General features: G+C 40.7%; 1 protein-coding gene across 5 annotated transcripts in view; it reads right to left on the reverse strand.

Annotated features, from left to right (window-relative positions):
* TOX (thymocyte selection associated high mobility group box) overlaps positions 1 to 14831 on the reverse strand; it is a 300519-nt gene that overhangs the window by 78003 nt on the left and 207685 nt on the right. For 3 of the 5 annotated variants that reach the window (XM_040354248.1, XM_040354250.1, XM_040354252.1), the window contains one exon: positions 4220 to 4276. The exons of the other annotated variants lie outside the window; for them this stretch is intronic. In XM_040354248.1, the coding sequence (XP_040210182.1) occupies positions 4220 to 4276 (57 nt within the window). The remainder of the gene's footprint in view (positions 1 to 4219; positions 4277 to 14831) is intronic. 5 annotated transcript variants of the gene reach the window in all.

Consider the following 14831-nt stretch of genomic DNA (forward strand, 5'->3'; position numbering starts at 1 on the left):
TGAACATTAACTTAACCATCCAATCACAGGAAAAGTAGGTCCCTTTTTACTTGTTCTATCTGTATATGATTGGATAATTTAATTATGGGAACATTGCCAAGTTCTTCAGTAAATTAGCCTCTATTTGTATCTGAAGACATTTTATTCCACTTAGAGTAGAGAAAGGCTAGACCCTATTTGGGGAGGTTCACCCTCTCTACGTCTCCCCATGATCACTGTCACTGGGATTGAAAGTTAGCATAAATCAGAAATTTTCTTGTCTCAAGGTCAGAAATTGAGAGAAAAACTTTTAAAGGGGATACTATTTCTGTCGATAGCTGTGTAGAAAAAAGCCTTTCCTTACTATGGAGAGATCTCTCACTTCATAGTGTGCTTTGAGATAGGAAGTTAAGGTGAATGTTTCCTATTTGACACAGACAATAAAAGTAAAAATGTGTGTTTGCAGACCAAACATTCACTCTATAAAATGCTGAATTCCTAAAATTCATCCACTTTGTAAAATGTGCTGGATTACTATGGGTAAGGTGCATGTCAGATGTGAACTTACCTCTTTAATTTATAGTTTACATGTTAACTGAGTAACAGGAGCATAGCTATAGCTATACTTCCAGTACTATGATGCTAGACCTTTTGGTCTCAGCTTCTGTAGCTGCAGAGTTGCATGCAGGGACTGTGCCGCCCCTCTCCTCCTCCTGCCCAATAACAAAGAACTTTGTATTTTGTGAACCCATGCACAAAATACAAATCCTTTCGTTAAAGAACAGTGGAGGGGAGGGGTGGGCAGAATTTCTGTGTGTGTGAGAAGACAGTGTCTCTCCTGTCAGTGCGCCAGAAGTATAGTGATAGCTGTACTCCCGAACACTCAGTATTACTGTCAAAAGAACTAATTCCATAAGGTGGCATGCACCTTTTTATACTTAACTCATAGTAGGCCAGCAGATCAATATTTTGGAGTTCAGCTTTAACATTCAACATAGCCATGACTCAGAATCACAAGAATATTTGTTGCTGTACTTTTAAATATTGTATAGTCATATTTGGGAATGCATTCTGGGAAACATCATGGGAAGCATTCAATGCAATTTTAGGAATAATATCAAGGCTGTGATAACTGCTCGAATTACATTGAAATAATGTTACATTCTTCTCACACCTCTCCTCCTTCTGGATAATCTCACATCCCTTCCTCTCTACATCCCACTTCCCCTACTCCCCCTACTTTTTTCTCTCCCTTTTACCACTTGTCTTTATCTCCATTACCATTCTTGGTATTTATAATTTTTTTGTTTACTCCATATGCAATTATCTGCATCAGCTTCATCATTTTATGTCTGGACTGCAAGACTTTTAACTACTAGTAAGCTAATTTGTACTCATACGCATCCTCCCTTCTTTCTGCATTTTGATTCCTATTCTCACAAGATCCTACTGATTACCTACTGGACTCCTAGTTTATTATACTGATGTACCAATGATTCTTACTGGCACTTTCTAAATCATTGTAACTGGATGCTTTCCCAACCTCTGCTGTACCAATATATCTGCTGGTTGTTGCTTGTTCACATCCTATGTTCAAAACAAATAAACATATTTGACAAGGAAATAATGTTACATTCAACAAACAGACCTATATTAGATGAGTACATAACATTAGGGCCATGTTATAATATTCCTGATGTTAGGCACTGTTTTCTAGGCTACCAGTGCCAGATTATGAGCAGCACTGACATATTCACAGAAGCCTCACAGATAGGACAGAGGAAGCAGGTGTAAGTTTTCTTTTGCACACGTGTTCAATTTACTTTCTTAATTGTTTTGATAAAGATGCATCTTGTCCCTTCAGGAATGAAGATTGACATTAGTGCTACAAATTGCCTACTATTAGGCAGGAACAGGTGAGATGAAGGGAAATTTACATATTAATACACACAATTATGCACATTTTCTACAAACAAGACTTTTGAGGAATCAGCTGTTTGTGTAGATAAATATCTCTGATGCCAGATGGAAAAATAAGTCACACTGAAGCCATTAGTGTGTTCACAGCTTATGAAAATGACTAGAGTATAGGCTATAATTTTGACATATATTTTTTTAGTGTATATACCCCCTGCAGAAACTGAAAGGCAGATGTTTTGGACCATTATTTGTTTTGACAAACAGTGACAAACAGCATTATTCACTCACATCACAGCTTTATGAATATTGTTCACATGATTATTGATCAAGAATGGATAATTCTATTTCACTCAAAGGGTGATTACTCAAACAACAGCTATAAAATGAGTGGATTTTCATTTTCAACCAGCTGATGTCTCCCAATTTTTGGCACGTTTGTACCCAGCTTAAGGCTGTAAAATAATTGATATTGTCATATATTAATTCTATTTGTGTTTAAGATCGCCATAAAGATTACGCAAAGCTACCTGTGCAGAAAGCTTGGCGTTTACGGTATACCCTTAACTGCCTAACTTAAAGTGTACTCCCCTTTTTATGGGAAATAATTACAGCAAATAAAAAGATAAAATACATTATATGATTGCTATAGAGCCATATTATAATTTAATGTTATTAAAATTAGCTTTTCAATCTGCAGTGTTATTATTTTCTGTAAAATTCAATTTCATATACAGAACCTCCCCTGAAATGTTGTTTCCTGTTTGTGATTGGTTGGAAGAGATAAGTGAGATTGTAGATATCCCCTGGAATAAACATTTTATTTTGGCACGATACTCCCAAAGGGTTAATCATGTCTAAGGGGATGCTCACACTGCAACTTTCCTCATTAGAATGCTGCAAGTGTATCAGCTGATTAATAATGAAAAAGTCACTCCCATTCAGATTCACTCTACACATAGAAAATAATTTTTTCTTCAGAGCAGCAACAGGTATGAATCTGCAACAAAGTTTCTTAAAATACATGCAATGTAAATTGATCATCCAGAGGGGATTTTGTTTTTATCAACAAAATTGGAGTTACTCTTTAAGGTATTAATGATGCAAGCTTTTGGGGTAACTTAGATCCCTGCTTCAGGCTTTTAAAATCTCATAAATTAATACAAAGTGTTACAAAGAAAAGCAATAAAATACATAATATTTAAAAAATGCAGTTTTTTCTCGACACATGTGAGTGGTAAAGGATATTGTAAAGTGTAATGCCGCGTACACACGACCATTTTTCATGACGAGAAAAATGCAATTTTTTAAATTGGTCATGAAAAACGGTCGGGTGTATGCTCCAGAGCATTCTCGATGAGAAAAATGGGCAATTTTTTTTTAGAACCTGCTCTATATTTTCTCGTCGTTTTTCATGTCGTGAAAAACGGTCATGTAAATGCTTTAACGATGGGGAAAAGAAAATGTGCTTGCTCAGAAGCAAGTTATGAGACAGGGAAATTAGCAAAAGCAGCCCAAAGGGTAGCGCCATTCGTCGTACGTGTTGTCGTACGTGTTGTACATCACCACGCTTTGCTCAAACATTTTTTTTCACAAACGTGTGTGTGCAAGGCAGGCTTGAGAGGAGTCACGACAAATCGCGTCAAGAAAGAACGGTCGTGTGTACACAGCATAAGGCTATACAGATAGGTATGAGTTTAAAGTGTTATTGGGGTAATTGACTCAAAGATAAGAAATTCGACACACTGAGCAAAATTTGGTTGGTCCTTGCTGAACCAGCTGCATTTTGATCAGTGTAAAGCCAAATTTTAGCTTTGATAACTATAGATATATTCTGTTTAAAACAACCAAGTGTGTCACAAACGATAGCTGTATTTTAATACTGGTTGTACTTAGTTACTTCTCTGATGTTTGAACATTTCAAAAGGAGTATCACTTGAGGCGGCAAGTGTGCTTTATTTCTTATCTGTACGTCGCTTACCCCAATAGACCTTCTAAATGGATCCCTGCGTAGTACGGCCTAATGTTTTACAACAGCCTTTACCACTCACATGTGCCAAGAAAACACAGTTTTATTTATTTTTTTATATTTTATATTTTACTGCTCCTCCATCTAACTATGTAGAAATATGTGGGTTTCAGAACCACTTGCTGGAAATGTATAAGGCTTGAAGGAGAGAGTTATCCCAAAAGCTTGCATATTTTACAACTTAAGTTAGCCAATGGCTAACATGATACAATATTCTACTATTGCTCAAAACTACTTATACAAGATTATTAAATCCAAAACAGAAGGTTGCAAAAAACAAATACCAATACTTGCCTTTAGTCTGTAAAAAGGATTGTTCCATAACATTGAAGATGGCGTCTTTTCAAGCAACTAAAAAGTTAAGAAATGGGATACTTATAATGTTGCTAAAAAAACATCAGTTTTATTGTTTAGAACTCATGTTGATCATGGATCTTTTATCAACCATTGAAATTTACTTGCATAATTATGAAATGTAACATGTCAGTGTTTAAAGCTGAATTTTAATATGCTTACTGTATATTTTGCCTTCTCTAGTTCCTCCCTTCCTGCTCATCAACATGCTAAAGAAATTTTCAAATAAAACCTTTCCATTTTAATTAAATATCTTGTTTTATACACAGTAACATCATCATTTGGTCTTTGTGATTCTCTATACATTGCAGACAGATCATGGCTCATGCTGGGCGGGCATAGTGCTGTGTATATTTTCATGAAAACATCTTATCACCATGCCTCAGTAATCCTTTTTAGAGCCCTCAGCTCTGATGCAAGCAGTAAGCTGGCTCCTGATATGCGTTATAAAAACATCACAACTTCTTCATGGGTGGTTGTCAGTCTAGAGGAGTGGGTGTTCCTAGGTTGTCAACAGTTGCATGCAGACTGATCTAAGTAACAGCCACATGTGATGCTGATCGTCTACAATAAATTAAAATGGAGAGCTAGGGACAGTAAAGCTGAGGAGGAAAGTGCTACATACTGATTGTCCTCCAGCCAGGAAATGGGGCGGGCTCTATTTGATTTGCTACATCATCTAATGGACCTTGTGAGAGGCTTGCATTGTGCAGTAAAGTTAGATTAAGTAATTTCTGTACAGAAGATCCTGTGTACATGTGCTACACTGAAGGTAAGGCTGTAGATCAGCATTAACTTAGTTTTCATTACATCCATATATCAGTCTGTGAAGCAGAGTTTTAATACAAGTCAATAGCAGAAATAAATAAAACAATGCCAAATAATGAGGTCCTCTCCCCAAAAACTCACAGTGAACCTTTCATGTACATTGTATATTATATGAAGGTAGAGATTCTGAGTGTAGCTATTACTGTATTGATTTCACTATATCAACAAAAAACAATTCTCAGGGGTCTTCTAACCACAATGCATGTATTAACGCGTGTTGTGTTGGCAGGTCACCATCATCATTCATTCAAGAGGTTTTTAAAGGACTTTGTTGAAATGTATGTGAATTTCAAACTGCATTTCAATGCACCCAAAGTGATGATTTTTTTTTCAATATACTATTGGTGGGAACAGAAATTATTGAAATCCATGGACTTGTTGATGTCATTGGATGCCCTGAAGGTTCAAGGGCTACTATATGCTTCAGCAAAGGTAGAATAAATGCCATATCCACAGTCTCTACAAAAGCCACATAAGTAGTGGTAGGTAGCAGTTGTTATGCCCTTCCAAGAGAGATACACAACATTCTGGTTAATATTATCTTTATGTCAATCATAACATAATCCACACACACACATCTACTGTAATATAGTTTGTACACTTCCATTTGTGAGTTTATCCATGAATAAATACTAGTAACATAAGTAACCAGTAAGCAGCAACATTAAGTTTGAAGCTTAGAGACTTTTATTTTAATGGTTCTTTAGAGAAAGACATTTGTAACCTTTAAAGCTGGAACACTAATTAGATTTGTGTATGCAGAAGCATTCTCCACATAAAGTACATTTCTATAAACTAATGCCAGTCTTTTTATTGTTACTAAGAATTGGACTTCTCTGAATTTAATGTCGTTACACCAGGTTCCAAACCCCTAAATGTTGTAATGTGCTTTTAATCTCTAAAATTGCTATGTTGACAGAAACATTTATAAACATTGGCTATGTGAATTAGGCAAGTAAATTAGATTTCAGAGATGATGATTGGCATGACAAATAGTGGATCTTCAAATAATTCACATTGAAGCAAACAATGAATCTTCTTCTGAGCAAAGATGGTATGAAACTTCATTTATCCTGTGTGACCAGTGAGCAGAGGTTGGACTTTAATGAATGGAAAGTAGCAGCAAGGTCAGTTTTTAAAAGCCTCCCAGGCTGAATATTTGACATCTCAGAACATTAAAACAGCTAGAATGGTAATTATTATTTTGGCAGTCACTCCATGGCTTTGGGAGTTTAAAATTTGCCCTGAATAAAAAAAAGTAGAATACGATTTTATTTACATTATTGTTGCATAGCAAAAATGTAAAACCAACTTGATAATGATGTAATATTTGTAGTGGGATTTTCTGCAGAAAATCCTTATCTGTATACATGATTTTTAAAGCAGTGGTGTAGGAAAATCCCTTTTACCTGAGTTATATATTGTGAATGAGTGATGGTGACGCTCTGTGAAGCTAAAAAATACAACAAGGGAATATTACAAAACCCACCAACTGGGTAAGTGGACCCTTAGGTGCAAAGTTAGATAAGGGTGAAGGTGAATCCAAATAAATAACAAAATATATGGCAACAATGTATCAAAACATATATAGCAAACTATAATAATAATGTGAACTAGTGCAATGGTGTAAATATACAAAACAGCATATAAATAAGTGGACTGCAGTAGAAAGTTCACTACAAACACAAAAGCGTGAGAGAACACCACACGTGTAAATAAAGTACAATAAAGTCCATTTAAATAGTGATTCCAGGGGAAACCAAAATCCAGTGTTTAGGAAGGGCAGACTTCAGTGCAGACACCTCTTGTGGTACTAAATGCTCACCTCAGAGCTATAGCACAGATAGCCCAAAGTACCACAGGTGTATCCTCAAGACTGCAGCAAGACTGATTATAGCTGGGAAGGGACTCCTCATCAAATTGGTGTAAAACAGGGAAAAAGAATAAACGAAAAATAGCGTAATCCTGTGGGGTTGCTTAGAAGAAAGACTGATATATCACATATACACGCACTCACATGGAGGCCATGGATAGTGGGCCTATCTCCACGAACACCGAGTTCGTATCCTGATTTTGTCTGTGTACTGAAGGGTCACTGGATATGTGAAAGGAGTCACTCTTCTAAATCTTCCACCTCCTATCTTGACCCGTGGTATCCGGTATAGTACTCAGAGTGTATGGGTGGAAGAAAGGAGAGGGAGACCCATAGTGCAGTACCGCATATAACATTTATTACAGGCTAGTTGCAAAGTAAAAACTCACATTTAAAAACGGAAGGGCGAAAATCAAAACCCACGAGCAGCGAGCTCGTCTCTCCGCCGTCAGTGCGTGTCGGATGGCGGAGAGACGAGCTCGCTGCTCGTGGGTTTTGGTTTCCGCCCTTTCGTTTTTATCTTGAGGATACACCTGTGGTACTTTGGGCTATCCGTGCTATAGCTCTGAGGTGAGCATTTAGTACCACAAGAGGTGTCTGCACTGAAGTCTGCCCTTCCTAAACACTGGATTTTGGTTTCCCCTGGAATCACTATTTAAATGGACTTTATTGTACTTTATTTACACGTGTGGTGTTCTCTCACGCTTTTGTGTTTGTAGTGGACTTTCTACTGCAGTCCACTTATTTATATGCTTGTTTGTATATTTACACCATTGCACTAGTTCACATTATTATTATAGTTTGCTATATATGTTTTGATACATTGTTGCCATATTTTTTGTTATTTATTTGGATTCACCTTCACCCTTATCTAACTTTGCACCTAAGGGTCCACTTACCCAGTTGGTGGGTTTTGTAATATTCCCTTGTTGTATTTTTTAGCTTCACAGTGCGTCACCATCACTCATTCACATTCCTCCCTTTTCTGTTAAGGACAGACTATCAGGTGATCGCAGCAGTGCCCCCTAGAGTTTAGTATCGATAGCGCAAGAGTTTTACCACTTTCATTTGAGTTATATATTAATTACTTAACTTTATTATTAAATATATTAGCAATACAAATTGGAAGAGGAAGAGGAAAGGAGTAGCACTGTGAGCCAATCAGGTTTCAAAAATCTGTGCAATGTTCCCAGTTTACTATAGGGAGCTTGCTGATTGGAAGCGAGTGAACAGAGAAGATCTCATTAGTGAACTGCTGCTTTTTTCCTATCAAATTACTGTTCTTGATTAAGCTGTATTGGACTGCAATGGACAAAAATAAAAGGTCAAGATCTAAAGAATATCTAGGTTGTAATACTAACTGAACATGATTACGATTTTTTTGACAGGCAAGACACTTTATATATCCTTCAACTGTGTATTCCACTTTTTTGCCTACCTTTATATTTTAAGCCCAGGTCAGATCATTTCTGTGGGCCTGATTCTCAAAAAAGCTGCCTAACTTAACTTTCAGCAGTTAAGTTACACTGACTTAAAATCTCTACCTAAGTGCCCGATCTTCAAAGCACTTACCTAGAAATTTCAGGCCGTGTAACTTAAGTGCCGCCGTCGCAAGGCGGTCCTCCTCTCCGGGGGGCGTTTAAAATTTAAATGAGGCGCGCTCCCGCGCCGGCCGTACTGTGCATGCGTGTGACGTAATTTTCCCGACGTGCAGCGCGCGAACGTAATTGACGCCGGGCGGCTTTGAGAATTGCGACGGGACACTAAAGTTGCGACGGGTGAAAAAAAATATACGCGCCGGGAAAACAAATAATTATAAAAAAAAAATGACAGCGTCGCTCAGCATGCATTCCTGAGAGGGAGAACTCCATGCCAATTTTCAAAGAAAAAACCGGCATGGGTTCCCCCCCCCAGGAGCATACCAGGCCCTTAGGTCTGGTATGGGTTGTAAGGAGACCCCCCCTACGCCGAAAAATCGACGTAGGGGGTCCCCCTACAATCCATACCAGACCCGTATCCAAAGCACGCTACCCGGCCGGTCAGGAAGGGAGTGGGGACGAGCGAGCGCCCCCCCCCCCTCCTGAGCCGTGCCAGGCCGCATGCCCTCAACATGGGGGGGTTGGGTGCTCTGGGGCAGGGGGGCGCACTGCGGGCCCCCCCACCCCAGAGCACCCTGTCCCCATGTTGATGAGGACAGGACCTCTTCCCGACAACCCTTGCCGTTGGTTGTCGGGGTCTGCGGGCGGGGGCTTATCGGAATCTGGGAGTCCCCTCAAATAAGGGGGCCCCCAGATACCGGCCCCCCACCCTAAGTGAATGGATATGGGGTACATCGTACCCCTACCCATTCACCTGGAGGCAAAAAGTAAAAGTTAGTAAACACACAACACAAGGGTTTTTAAAATAATTTATTATTCTGCTCCGGATGCCCCCCCTGTCTTCTTTATTAGCTCTATTACCAGGGGGGGCTTCTTCTTCCACTCTCCGGGGGTCTTCTTCCACTCTCCGGGGGGGGTTTCTTCTTCCGCTCTCCGGGGGGGGCTTCTCCGCTCTCCGGGGGTCTTCTTCTCTCCTCGCCGCTCTCCGCTGTTGACTCGGCGAACCCCGGTTCTTCTGCAGATGTCCGGTGCCTTCTTCTTCAGCGCTGGCTGCCTGCTATCTTTGTGTGTTAGCTCAATTAGTAACAGGCAGCCGGCGCGGTCTTCTGTGACGTCACCTTCTTCTCTTCTGTTCTTCTCCCCTCTTCCGATGTTGCCTCGTCGCCTCTTGTCACTGTAATGATGGAAGCGCGCCTTGCATCCCATTTATATAGGCATCACCGTCCCATCATGCTCCGGTAGGTACCCACGTGGTGGGTGCACGTGGGTAGGCACCCACCACGTGGGTACCTGCCGGAGCATGATGGGACGGTGATGCCTATATAAATGGGATGCAAGGCGCGCTTCCATCATTACAGTGACAACAGGCGACGAGGCAACATCGGAAGAGGGGAGAAGAACAGAAGAGAAGAAGGTGACGTCACAGAAGACCGCGCCGGCTGCCTGTTACTAATTGAGCTAACACACAAAGATAGCAGGCAGCCAGCGCTGAAGAAGAAGGCACCGGACATCTGCAGAAGAACCGGGGTTCACCGAGTCAACAGCGGAGAGCGGCGAAGAGAGAAGACCCCCGGAGAGCGGAGAAGCCCCCCCCGGAGAGCGGAAGAAGAAACCCCCCCCGGAGAGTGGAAGAAGACCCCCGGAGAGTGGAAGAAGACCCCCGGAGAGTGGAAGAAGAAGCCCCCCTGGTAATAGAGCTAATAAAGAAGACAGGGGGGGCATCCGGAGCAGAATAATAAATTATTTTAAAAACCCTTGTGTTGTGTGTTTACTAACTTTTACTTTTTGCCTCCAGGTGAATGGGTAGGGGTACGATGTACCCATATCCATTCACTTAGGGTGGGGGGCCGGTATCTGGGGGCCCCCTTATTTGAGGGGACTCCCAGATTTCGATAAGCCCCCGCCCGCAGACCCCGACAACCAACGGCAAGGGTTGTCGGGAAGAGGTCCTGTCCTCATCAACATGGGGACAGGGTGCTCTGGGGTGGGGGGGCCCGCAGTGCGCCCCCCTGCCCCAGAGCACCCAACCCCCCCATGTTGAGGGCATGCGGCCTGGCACGGCTCAGGAGGGGGGGGGCGCTCGCTCGTCCCCACTCCCTTCCTGACCAGCCGGGTAGCGTGCTTTGGATACGGGTCTGGTATGGATTGTAGGGGGACCCCCTACGTCGATTTTTCGGCGTAGGGGGGGTCTCCTTACAACCCATACCAGACCTAAGGGCCTGGTATGCTCCTGGGGGGGGGAACCCATGCCGGTTTTGAATTTAAAAATTGCCGTGGAGTTCTCCCTCAGGAATGCATACCAAATGCCGTCGCTTGAATGGGCTTTTACAAGGTGTGACTAACTTTACACATTGTAAAACCAGCCCTAGTTTTGCGCAAGCAAATTCGGAACTTACGCAGAAATCACAATGATGAAATGCTTTGAGAATCTGCTTAAGTCCTCATTTGCATACTCAAAGCTGCATTTCAATGAGAAATGCCCCCAGTGGCGGATGCGGTACTGCATCCTAAGATCTGACCGTGTAAGTGTCTTACACATGTCAGATTTTCTGCCTAACTTTGGAAAAAGCCTTTTGAGAATCGTTTCCAAAGTTAGGCACAGACTGAACAGCAGTTAAGTCTGCGTATCTCTTTTGGGAATCAGGCCCTGTATTCTTAACTGTGCAAAACTCATTTAGGAATTAATAGTAGGATACATGAAATCTGAAATGAATGTAGCTCCAGCATCTTATATCAAAAACACTTGGTCTGCAGAACAGGCATGCTCTGTCCATAGCATGGTCCAGCTGCCAACTGTGCCTTCAAAATACAGACTGCTGCAGTATGGGATTTATTTTAAAGAGGTTTTTAAAGATCAATGGTCTGTAGTAGACCACACAAATAATCAGAAACCATGTTTTGTCAGTAACACGGTGTATAACTGCAGAAAGATTTCTGATTGCTTTTTTTACATTTTTACACATAATTGTTTCTTTGTATGTCTAAAGCGACCCATGGCAACATATTCATTTTAATCTTATTCTGTATTACAGACATTTCAGGTTGCTAGTGAAACACCAGACACATAGGGGTTTATTTACTAAAACTGGGGAGCGCAAAATCTGGTGCAGCTGTGCATGGTAGCCAATCAGCTTCTAACTTCAGTTTGCTCAGTTAAGGGTTGACAGTAAAAACCAGACGCTGATTGGTTTGTATGCTGAGCTGCACCTGATTTTGCACTCTGCAGTCTTAGTAAATCAACCCCCCCCCCCCGTTTTAACCTTCCTTTAATGAGAAAACTGCTTTAAATGCCTTGAATGAAAAGCAGAAGATTTAATCATTTAACTGTGGGTACATTTAACCACTTAAGGACCGCCTCATGTAAATATACGTCAGCAGAATGGCACGGACAGGCACATGCACGTACCTATACGTCCTCTGCTTGACGTGGGTCGGGGGTCCGATCGGGACCCCCCCCCGATACATGCGGCGGTCCTTAAGCCTCGGGGAGCGATCCGGGACGACGGCGCTATTCGTTTATAGCTGCCACGTCGCGATCGCTCCCCGGAGCTGAAGAACGGGGAGAGCCGTATGTAAACACGGCTTCCCCGTGCTTCACTATGGCGGCGCATCGATCGAGTGATCCCTTTTATTAGGGAGACTCGATCGATGATGTCAGTCCTACAGCCACACCCCCCTACAGTTGTTAACACACACAAAGTGAACCCTAAATGTTAAAGCGCCCCCTGTGTTTAACTCCCAAACTGCAACTGTCATTTTCACAATAAAGAATGCAATTTAAATGCATTTTTTGCTGTGAAAATTACAATGGTCCCAAAAATGTGTCAAAATTGTCCAAAGTGTCCGCCATAAAAATGCAATAAATGCAATAAAACTATCGCCTATTTTGTAAACGCTATAAATTTTGCGCAAACCAACCGATAAACGATTATTGTGATTTTTTTTACCAAAAATAGGTAGAAGAATACGTATCGGCCTAAACTGAGGAAAAAAAAAATTATATATGTTTTTGGGGGATATTTATTATAGCAAAAAGGAAAAAATATTGAATTTTTTTCAAAATTGTCGCTCTATTTTTGTTTATAGCGCAAAAAATAAAAACCGCAGAGGTGATCAAATACCACCAAAAGAAAGCTCTATTTTTGGGGAAAAAAGGACGCCAATTTTGTTTGGGAGCCACGTCGCACGACCGCGCAATTGTCTGTTAAAGCGACGCAGTCCCGAACTGTAAAAACCCCTTGGGTCTTTAGGCAGCATATTGGTCCGGGGCTTAAGTGGTTAAAGTGTGCAAATAATTGAAACAGATGAAACTAATTATTGTTTTTTTTTTTTACTGAAGAAAAATTGATTGGCCAGGCTGGATCTTATCATTATATATGGTATCTGCATACACCCATCTAAAAATTTCACAATCCCCGCATTATAGTGCACATTTGCCCTGTGAACACCAATGAGTTGACTTACTGAAGGCAAATATACTGTTCACTTTGCAAGCGAAATTGCAAATTTCTCCCAGAGCTTAGTGAATAAGATGAAGCGCATGTGCAGGCAAAAATTATGCTTTTTAATTGTCCTTGCATGTGATTGGGTATACTTTGCAAAATGAAATTTCACCATATTCACCAACACAGGGCAGCCTACTTCAACCTCCTACAGAAAAATCATTCATCAGGTTATGACCTGTATGTTAGATCAGTTAGCTATAGTCCCCACAAGACCTCAAATGTGTATCCTTTTATCCTACATATAAGCATATACACCAACCACCTGCCCAATGCTATTCTCCTATAACCTATCATCAAGGTGCAATGAAGCCTAGGGGAGACTAAGGCATCCACCCTCACAAATCTCAAGTCCAAAGGCACAGTCCCCCTCCTCTTATTGTCCCCATCATGAGTGTCACATGTGAGCTGCATCACAACGTGTTATATTACAGATGTGGAATCAACAATAGCTGTAACATCATTAAGTATACACACCTCAATATACTTAGGCTTGTATAACTAGGAGACAAGAAAACCAGGTACACAATATACAGCAATTTACTAATTTCTCATACTAGCCTCTAGCATCAAACTAAAGGTACAGGTATCTCTACAGGTACAGATATGACAATAGGAATAATCAGATAATAAGAGAAAGATTCATGGCCAGCCCTGGGTGCTCAGGCTTCTCCTTTCTGTTGCCTCTGTGCCTATCACAGGGAAGCTTTGAAGTGACTGCAGCCTGAATGAGCTCACAGCCATGTAAGGCCTTGTACACATGATAGGTTAACCAGAAGACAACGGTCTGAAGTTCCGTTGTCCTAGGTTAACCTATGAAGCTGACTGATGGTCCGTCGTGCATACACACCATCAGTTAAAAAAAGATCGTGTCAGAACGGGGTGACGTAAAACACAACGACGTGCTGAAAAAAAACGAAGTTCAATGCTTCCAAGCATGCGTCGACTTGATTCTGAGCATGCGTGGATTTTTAACCGATGGTTGTGCGTACTAACGATTGGTTTTGACCTATCAGTTAGCAATCCAAAGGTTAAATTTTAAAGCAAGTTGGCATTTTTTTAACCTAAGGTTAAACAACCTATGGGGCCTACACACGATCGGTTTGGACTGGTGAAAACGGTCCATCAGACCGTTGTCCTCTGGTTTACCTATCGTGTGTACGAGGCCTAAGGAGATGATAACAAGTTAATGTAATGACACAGAGAGCACAATATTGTAATTATATACATGTAATTGATATAATTCTATAGTGATTGTAGAGGCAGCTTCAGGTATGGTCCTGAAGAAGTGTAATGTGTTATCTGTGAAATGCACCAAGAAAGATCTTAACTTCATTACCTCATTAAAATAGAAACATTAAAAATGTATGCCTTAAAGCTGGTGCCCATAGTGCTACACCTCCGCCATTAAAAATGCACATGTGTGCAAGTTCACCAGCTAATATATATATATATATATATATATATATATATATATATATATATATATATATATATATATATATATATATATATATATATATATATATATGTGTGTGGGTGTGTATTTACAATTTTGCTGTTTATGATTTTAAACTGTTGGGTGATGTTGTCACAATGCCATGGCTGATTTGTCTTGTGTGCACAACAAATATTTCTCTATGGGACCTTTTTTCCATTGTGTTTCAACCCTAAATATTTGCTCCTATATTTCTGTAATATTGAAGATAAGCCCTATGAATGTTTAATCAAATTTTAAATAATGGTCTTAT

The sequence above is a fragment of the Rana temporaria genome, chromosome 5, assembly GCF_905171775.1.
Source record: "Rana temporaria chromosome 5, aRanTem1.1, whole genome shotgun sequence".
NCBI lineage: Eukaryota > Metazoa > Chordata > Amphibia > Anura > Ranidae > Rana > Rana temporaria.